This window comes from Oncorhynchus kisutch, linkage group LG21, assembly GCF_002021735.2.
Source record: "Oncorhynchus kisutch isolate 150728-3 linkage group LG21, Okis_V2, whole genome shotgun sequence".
NCBI lineage: Eukaryota > Metazoa > Chordata > Actinopteri > Salmoniformes > Salmonidae > Oncorhynchus > Oncorhynchus kisutch.
The window spans coordinates 23044160-23053927 of record NC_034194.2 but is presented as its reverse complement, the minus strand read 5'-3'; the positions used below and the strand labels follow the sequence as shown (position 1 = coordinate 23053927).

At 40.7% G+C, this 9768-nt stretch overlaps 1 protein-coding gene across 1 annotated transcript in view; it reads left to right on the top strand.

Annotated features, from left to right (window-relative positions):
• The first annotated feature begins 250 nt into the window (after window positions 1–250).
• Window positions 251–9768, top strand: part of kcnk2b (potassium channel, subfamily K, member 2b) — a 45478-nt gene continuing 35960 nt past the window's right edge. Inside the window, exon 1 of the mRNA XM_031800485.1 lies at window positions 251–565. Coding sequence (XP_031656345.1) covers window positions 377–565 — 189 coding nt within the window. The 5' untranslated portion in view covers window positions 251–376. The remainder of the gene's footprint in view (window positions 566–9768) is intronic.

The following is a 9768-nucleotide window of genomic DNA, read 5'->3' as shown; positions in this document are numbered from 1 at the left end:
AAACACAGGTATAAATCCACAGAGGGGAAGATGGGCGAGACCTGGAGGGAGTGGAGACAAGCACAAAGACAGGTGAAACAGATCAGGGTGTGACAGAACTTTAATTTACCAGTTTATCAGTTAAATGAAGTAAACCTTTTCATTAGAGAGATGGGTTTACAAGAGAGGCCACAACAAAGTGATCAATGACCAATGATTATTGACATCCCAGTTAACAGCCAATGGTAATGATTCCGCTCTTACAGTGGCCCCACCTGATCTCCTTGACCCAAAGTCTGCCGCTCACAACTCCAAGCCCCGCCTCTCCTTCTCGGCTGCCAAGCCGTTGGTCCTGAACTCCCCCGAGGACGAATACGACACCACACGCTTCACCGTCATGAGGTGGAAGACGGTATCAGTCATCTTCTTCCTGGTGGTGCTCTACCTCATTGTGGGAGCCCTGGTGTTCCGGGCACTGGAGCAGCCCCACGAGAGCCAACAGAAGCTGGCCATCTTGGCCGAGAAACTGGACTTCCTGTCGCTGCACGCCTGTGTCAACTCCTCCGAACTGGAGGACCTCGTCAAGGTGGGTCCAGACTCTACATCCTGTCCACAGAGCTACTGTGTAGACTAAAGTTATAGTACGAAAAACACTGGATTATTTCCTGGGAAAAATGCCCCTAGCTGATGTGCTAGTGTTTACATACAGTAATGAACGATAATGGTTTAAATTTATGTTCCTTTTTGCTGGAGTGTGATTGAGGGAAAAGCCTTACTCTTTTAGAGGAACACCCTAGCCGAAGTGATCACTTGCTAGTGTCTATCCATAATAGAGATCACTGTCAAAATCTCCCACTACTACCAATGCTGTGGCACCCACCTGGCTGGCTACCATGGCTTATCAATCTGGGGTAATAGACACTTTGCTGATGTGAATACCTGCTAATGTTTGAGTAGAGTAATAATGCCATTAATATTTGAGCCTGCTCTATGTTTCCTAATACATTTTGTTTTGTAGTCGGAGCATAAAAGCACACTGAACACAACAGCTGGGGGCTTGTGACACCAAAATAACTTTCAACTGAACTTTATTGAAGCCAAACTGTTTGAGGCTTGAATGGGGGTGGGGAGTTGGCCTCGTACGAACCATCCTGATCTCGCAAGGTTTCATTCTGTTTCGCTAAACAGAATGTAAGCTTGCAAGTTCAGGATAGTTTTATGAGGGGAGTAGGAGGTAAGGAACATGACTTCGCTCTCGCTAAGCCTCTCTAAGTGGGAAACTCCGCAGTGGTTGGTGACTCCTTCCATTAGTAGCCATTAGTCAGATGTTGTACCACTCCAGTAAGGCCTTCAGTGGGGTTAGTGCCAGGCACTACCTGGCTACTCGGATGATTTATTAATATACAAACACTCTTTTCTATCTCACACACATAGTCCCTCCACTTTCACACACCTCTCTTTAATATGCACTGCTTACATACACACATCGTGACTCTCTCACTCTCACGTTCTCGCTCTCTCTCTCTCTCTCTCTCTCTCTCTCTCTCTCTCTCTCTCTCACTCACACCTTTTACCAAGCTCACAGTATTCCAGAGCCCCTGGCTCTCCACCTCGCTAGATGAATGAATAGAGACATTCCCTCGAAGGGAGTAATTAAAAGCGTGTGTGTTATTGAAAGCCCGGCCGAGGGGGGATTCCAGCGTAGCGGCGACGAGGAGGAAGACACATTTGTTAATGCCAACAGAAAAGCATTCCATTGTGGGCCTCTTCTTATACCCATTGTATGATTCCACAGGGTTAGAGTGAGAACAACTGGAAGTGAATGCTAAAACACTGCCTTAATATGTGCATTAATATCTCTGCATGCCTTTGCTGGGAGACAGAGAGGAGACAGACATCCAGAGAGATGGAGCCAGCAGGCATATCAGAGTGGATGCTATGCGAAATGGAACCCAGAAGAGTTCTACCTGGAACAAAAAAGGTTCTTACTTGAACCAAAAAGGGTTCTCCTATGAGTGTAGATAACGTCTACCCACTGTAGTCACAGCACCATCCTCCCTCCCTTAACAGCACACTATAACACCGTTCTAATCACATTCAACAGTAACAGGTTGGGTTAGCCAGATTTAAAGTTTTGTCTCCCCTTCATTCACAGTGATGAATTGAAGTGAACAGCGCCTTGACTTTGCACCAACCCAGTTGCTACTCTACTGAAAGTCACTGGGGTAGTAGTAGCTGAGTTGTTCCACCAGTTCGGTGCCTTTAGAGATGCGTAAGTTGGTGAAAAAAAACTTCTGATTTCACATCATTTTAACATTCTGTCATAAATAGCACATGTTGAACGTTTTTTTTTTCTTCCCATATCAAAAGGTTAATTAAAAAAAATACTATAATAATCAAGCTTGTCAACTTTAGCCAGTTAGCTTGGGTGCTTGGTTGGGACAAGCATGCATTGGCTGCAAGCTGCAGAAGGATGAGTAGGCTACAATTCCCCATCGTTTTTCAGTGCAATTTTGACTGCCACCAAGCTGAAGAAGTTTGAGAGGGTTTATCTAATGTTCCTTCATTAGATTTTAGCTCATCTTGCTCTGGCTAGCATTAGTTGTTGGTCTTGTTGTTGGTGATGTGCATAAGAGATAATATCATGGTTGTTTGATCAATAAGAATGTAAAGTTCCCAAATGTAAGAGGACTCCCGTGGTATTTACATATTTGCAGAATTCCATCCAGGTGTATTTTGTGACTTTTGGCGAATGCGTTCTAATGGTCTAAAGTCACTGTGTTGCTACTGCCTGTAAACACACAGTCCAGTTCAAAGTGAGTGATGACAAATGGCTTGTCTGCATGAAGGCCTATTGTAGCTCTGATTGGCTATGGCACACCGGCCTGCGTGGACTCCTGTCCTGGACAAGACAGATGTTTTTATTAGGTTTTATTTACTGCAGTGTCCATTAATTGTCCAAACTCACGTCCGATTTCCCACTATATGTTGCTGTAGAATTTTCACAAATGCCTTAGTATACGTAATTCACCAAACAATCTTAGAATTTATGAAAACACAAAAATCACCACATCTTGTCAGAAAATATAAAATACAACTAAAGTGTCATATTCTTCCTGGGGATGTATATTTTTTACTTTTATTTAACTAGGCAAGTCAGTTAAGAACAAATTCTTATTTTCAATGACAGCCTAGGAACAGTGGGTTAACTGCCTGTTCAGAGGCAGAACAACAGATTTGTACCTTGTTAGCCTCACCATATGAACAGATTTTAATAAGATTTCATGTTGCTAAAATGCTTTCAGTTCCACTTTTAAATATCAAAGGAATGCAAAAGGCACACATTTCGTGGAACGACCTCAGGCCCGACACCCGAGACCCCAGCAAATATCAGATTTTCATTTATCTGCATGTCCAGTCATTATATTTAGCCTCAAAATGAAGTGTTTTCCCATTTTATTTTCAGGACAGCCAGGGCAACAAGTAGAACACACAACTATTTGACATGAATAGCATTCATGAGATTTATTGTAAAATGTATTTATTCATTTATGTGAATACTGTGCAGAAATTGTTTGCTCACCAGGAAATTAATATCCAGCTAGTCGGTGACAACTGTTTGGAGTTTGAGACAGCAACTATGTGAGTTTATTACAGTATTATAGATACTATGTCCTGGGATTTCATATGATATGTAGAAGAACCCCTTAGCTTCTAACGCCTCTTGTGTAGCTTGTGAGGTCTTTCCGGATCTGCCCTTGTCTCACAAACACCACTGTAGCTCAGCCCCCATTACTTACACAGACTAATATCTGATATATATGGATGCAGAAGAAATATACAAATCCAATGGTACAACCCATAAGTCTGTCGCTCAAACACACAATGTTTAAAATGGGTTAGAAGTCAGCGAGACTCATTGGGTTAAACTCCTGTTACAAAGTGTTTGAAGTGTGGTGTGTAGCCTAGCATGCAGCCTAGCCTGTGTAGGTGCTGATTGTGAAGGATCAGGACCATGGACAGTGCTCTGTGTTGTTTCCCATTCTGGGGTGTGTGGCCTGGCTTTAATGCTACAGTACATAATAATAGCAATGGAACACAGAGTCCCTGGTCTAGCTGCATGCTTCCTGCCTGCTTTGCAGTTATGTCCCCTAGTTTATTTATTCAAGTGCACATCTCAGATAAGATCAGGTTTGAGATGAATGTGATATGATTGCAAGCAGGCAATCATAGAATGTGGAAGATGAAAAAAACCTCCCAATGTGCCTGTGAAGGACTTAAATCAGATCAAACATTTCATCTGAAGTCCTAATGATTTCCACCAGCTCACCAAATTCTCTCCTTTTTCTTTCTTTTGTCTTTCTGCTATGACTTTCTGCAGGACAGTGCCTTAGTTCTGTTTTACTCCCACCAGCAGCACGCAGACCGCTGCCCACATCTGCTCTCCACAATGTTATCGGAAACCTTCATAGCCTTGTAATATCTGCAAGGTTTTTTTAGGCAGATAGCATATCTCAAGTTTTTTTTTATTTTTATCTCTGACACTCTTTCAGGAATTTTTAATATTATATTATCATAAGGCTATACTGTACTCTAGATATGTACTGTATACAATGTCTTCCTGGACTAAGAGCTTCTTAGGTGGAGTTTATGGGCCCTCAGGGACTGAGGCTGGATCTCAATCTATTAAGATCATGCCCTTGTCCCATTACTCTAGGACAGTGGTTCCCAAACTTTTTATAGTCCCGTACCGCTTCAAACATTCAAACCTCCAGCTGCGTACCCCCTCTAGCACTCTCAAATGTTGTTTTTTTGCCATCATTGTAAGCCTGCCACACACTCTATACAATGCATTTATTAAAAATAAGAATGCGTGTGAGTTTTTGTCACAACCCGGCTTCTGGGAAGTGACAAAAAACTCTCATAGGACCAGGGTACAAATAATAATAAATAATAATCAATAATTTTGCTCTTTATTTAACCATCTTTCATATAAAACCTTATTTGTTCATCAAAAATGGTGAGTAATTCACCACAGGTTAATGAGAAGGGTGTGCTTGAATGGATGCACACAACCCAGTGTTGGGTTGTATTGGAGAGAGTCTGTCTAAAATCATTTTCCACACACAGTCTGTGCTTGTATTTAGTTTTCATGCTAGTGAGTGACGAGAATCCACTCTCACATAGGTACGTGGTTGCAAAGGGCATCAGTGTCTTAACAGTGAGATTTGCCAAGGCAGGATACTCTGAGCGCAGCCCAATACAGAAATCTGGCAGTGGCTTCTGATTCAATTAAATTTTCACAGAACCGCTTGTTGCAATTTTGATGAGGCTCTCTTGTTCAGATACCGGTAAGTGGACTGTTGTTTGTGTCATCCGTTTCAGGAAAGTACCTGCGCATCCAACTCAAGGTGCTTCGCTATATCACATTTGACATTGTCTGTAATCTTGAGATCATTTGCACACAAAAAAATCATGCAATGATGGAAAGACCTGTGTATTGTCCTTGTTAATGCAGACAGAGAAGAGCTCCAACTTCTTAATCATAGCCTCAAAATTGAATATAGTGCGGAGAGTTTCTGTAATCCTAGATTCAGATCATTCAGACGAGAAAAAAACATCACCCAGATAGGCCAGTCGTGTGAGAAACTCGTCATCATGCAAGTGATCAAACAAGTGAAAATTATGGTCTGTAGAAAAAACTTTAAGCTCGTCTTTCAATTCAAAAAACCGTGTCAATACTTTGTCCCTTGATAATCAGCGCGTTTCTGTGTTGTAAAAGCATTATATGGTCACTGCCCATATCATTGCTTTAAGTTAACAATTGTCACTGTAGTGTCCAAAACATCTTTCAAGATGTCAGGCATTCCTTTGGCAGCAACAGCCTCTCGGTGGATGCTGCAGTGTCCCCAAGTGGTGTCTGGCGCAACTGCCTACACGTGCATTACCACTCCACCATGTCTCCCTGTCATGGCTTTTGCGCCATCAGTGCATATACCAACATGAGCAGCAGCTACGTTTGGCTACATACGGACCGTTAGTGGAATTCCTACGAGAGAGTAATGGTTAATGTGATTGGATTTTAATTGTATGACTAGGCTACCTGTATTTGACATTGTGTTGTTATTACTCTGAACACTAGATGGTTTATTTATTTATTTATTTTGCAGTGAAACGAGGCTACTCAGGGGAGAAGAAAACCTCACCCAAATGTATAGCCCCGTTGGAAAATATAAATGGACATTTAAAAAAATGTAAATCACATTTTTATTTGGTGTACCCCCAACGGCATCGCGTGTACCCCAGTTTCAGAATACCCGCTCTAGAACACATAATGAGAAAATCCATTTAATCCAACAAAAGCAGCATTTAAGGCTCCAACTCGGGCTTCCGGTGACGCAACTTAGGAAATGGCTGCCTAGTTTGGTATTCCCCCCCCTAAATTCAAGTATTTAATCTGAGCATTATAATAACTTACGCAAAATGGAAAAGGGGAAAATAGGAAAAGGTCGCGGAGCTACAATAACAGCCCGTAACACGACAGCAGAAGATATAATCGTCGAAAGATCCTCTTATATAATCCTCCAAAGACCCTCTTATATTACGAGAGATTCAAAAGGTAAAACAGGAAATTGACCAGATTTATAGAGAAGAAGTAGAGAAAAAGCTTAGGTTCCTGAAACAACGATATTATGAAGCAGGCTCAAAGGCAACCAAATTACTAGCATGGAGACTCAGGAAACAACAAGCACAGAATACCATTTTCAAAATAAAAGACCCCAAAACAAAGAAGATCACATGCAAATTAGATGAAATACAGAATGCATTTGAATCATATTATACAAATCTGTACAAGCAACCAGAGAAGGCAGGAGTCAGACAATAGAGGACTTTTTGAACTCACTTGATCTCCCTTCAGTTGGGACAGAGCAAAATGATAGACTAACTTTAGAAATATCCACCGAAGAAATTAATAAAGCAATATCTCAACAAAAAGTCAACAAGTCTCCAGGCACTGATGGCTTCCCTTCAGAATGGTTCAAGACCTTCAGAGAACAACTAACACCTCTACTTAAGGCCTGTTTTAACTGGACTCCCACCATCATGGAGGGAGGCCATCATATCAGTAATCCCAAAAGAGGGTAAAGATAAGAAGGAATGCAGTTCATATAGACCTATCGCAATTCTTAACACGGATTATAAACTATATGCATCAATAATAGCCAAAAGAATGGAGAACATAATCCCAGAATTGATTGACGGAGATCAAACTGGTTTCATACAAAATAGGCAGACACAGGACAATATAAGGAGAACACTACATGTCATGGACCACATTACTCAGAATAAGACAAGTGCAATATTAATCAGTCCAGATGTAGAAAAAGCATTTGATTCAGTGGGATGGGATTACCTATTCCAAGTTATGGAAAGATTTGGTTTCAACAAAGAAGTGATACAGTGCATCAAAACACTGTATTCATGTCCGACCGCTAGAATAAAGATAAATGGACATTTGACACGAACGATCAAATTAGAGCGAGGGGCAAGACAAGGCTGTAATCTTTCACCCACGCTCTTCTCCTTGTACCTCGAACCATTAGCACAGGCAATAAGGCAGGACCCAACCTTAGAGGGAATAACAATAAGAGGCAGTGAACACAAGATATGCATGTATGCTGATGACGTTCTGTTATTCCTTAAAGACCCAGGCTCAAGTGTACCTAGACTGATGGATGTTTTACAAACATTTGGAACATATTCAGGGTATGTGCTTAACGTACACAAGACCCAAGCCTTAGTATATAATTATACCCCACAGGAAGAGCTGAAGAATAGGTATAACTTCACCTGGACCTCTTCATCCATTAAATATCTGGGAGTAAATTTACCAAAAGATACACTCAAACTTTATTGCATGAATTACGATCACATTAACAAGAAAATATATGATGACATATAGGTGGAATTCACTTCCCTTAGATCTTAGTAGTAGAATTGAAACAATCAAAATGAACATCCTGCCAAGTTTACTGTATTTGTTCCAATCACTGCCCATAGAAATCCCGCCTAAACAGTTTAGGGAATGGGATAAACGGATATCAAGGTTTATCTGGAACAGTAAGAGACCAAGAACTAGATATACAACACTACAGTTACCAAAAAAACTGTGGGGGTATGGCCTTACCAAACCTAAAAGAGTATTATGTGTCAGCCCAATTGAGACCTCTGGTGTGTTGGTGCAATTCAGAATACGACTCCAAATGGAAAGACATGGAGACTACTTTGACAGAGATACCCATACAGTCAGTACTGGGAAATAAGGACATGATAAAATAAATATACAATAGACAAAATCAGTGGATTAATTTCTCTCTGAAGACATGGTTTAGGGTAGTTAAGCAAAAATAATTTAGACAGAGAGATCAAACTGCTGAGTTGGCCCGCATACGACCCCAGCTTCATCCCTGCAACTCAGGACAGCAAGTTTAAACAATGGGCGCAGAAAGGCATCACATCATTCAGTACAATTATAAGGAATGGGGACCTAGATAACTTCCAGGACCTAAGTAAAGAACATGGCTTGGATAAACAAGATTTTTACAGATACCTACAAGTTTGACACTATTTCTTAAGGGAGATAAAAGTGACTGACCCTCGAGCACCTACAAAATTTATCCAAGTATTCACTAACGCATACAACTTGGGGAGTAACAAAAAAACTACTTCAAATCTCTACTTGGGTATTCAATCCTCAAAGAAACATTCTACAAACTGTATTAAAAAGAAATGGGAGGAACTTAACATTGAAATAACTGATGAAACATGGTTGAACATATTAGAGACTCAACAAAACTCCACCAACTCAAGGTCATGGAGAGAATTATGTTGGAAGAATGTTAAACGTTTCTTCATAACACCTAAACTGAAATCAAAACAGACTGACTCCCTACACCCTTGTTAGAGAGAATGCGGTCTATTGAGGTCAGATCACTCTCATATCTTCTGGTCCTGCCCCGCAATCGAAACTTACTGAGGAGAAATAAGATCTAACATTGGAAAAATAATGGGATTTGACATAGAACAAATTTTCATTTTTTTGTACATGGGTGAAATACCTGATGACTTACACAATAGAGAAAAGTACCTCTTGAAGGTCCTACTGGCATCCAGTAAAAAGGCTTTCACAAGGAAATGGCTACAAAAAGACCCTCCCACAGTGACACAATGGATAGACATTGTAGAAGAAATACACCACATGGAGCGTATGACCTTTGCTTTAAGAACTCAACAGGAGAGAGGTCAAGAATACTGGGAAAAATGGGTTTCGTACTTGGAAAAGGTCTAATTCAAAGATGTCAATGTAACTAATATGATGATATGATGATGAATGTATGAAGTGCACTGTAACTGCCAGATCTTTTTAGATTTTTGATTTTATTTGACTTTATTTGTACTTTCTTTGTGTTCCTACAATAAAAACTAAGTATAAAAAAAGACTCCAACTCTCAAGAGACTCAGATTGATGTTTATTTAAGTTATTGATTGGTTAAAGGGACTGATATGGAAGCAGTAGAGCTGTGTTTAGACTCCACTTGTCTTTCTATGTTTGCTCTGGGACACATGGACGCCCATGGATTATCAGGATTATCAGTGACTGGGTGGTTTCCTCTGTGTTTGTTACAGTGTTATTTCCCTCATGGACACACACAAGGATGTCCAGACATGTTTGTTAGAGCAGTGCTGAACCCACTAATGAGATATGTTAGGATTACAGAGTGTTGTCGC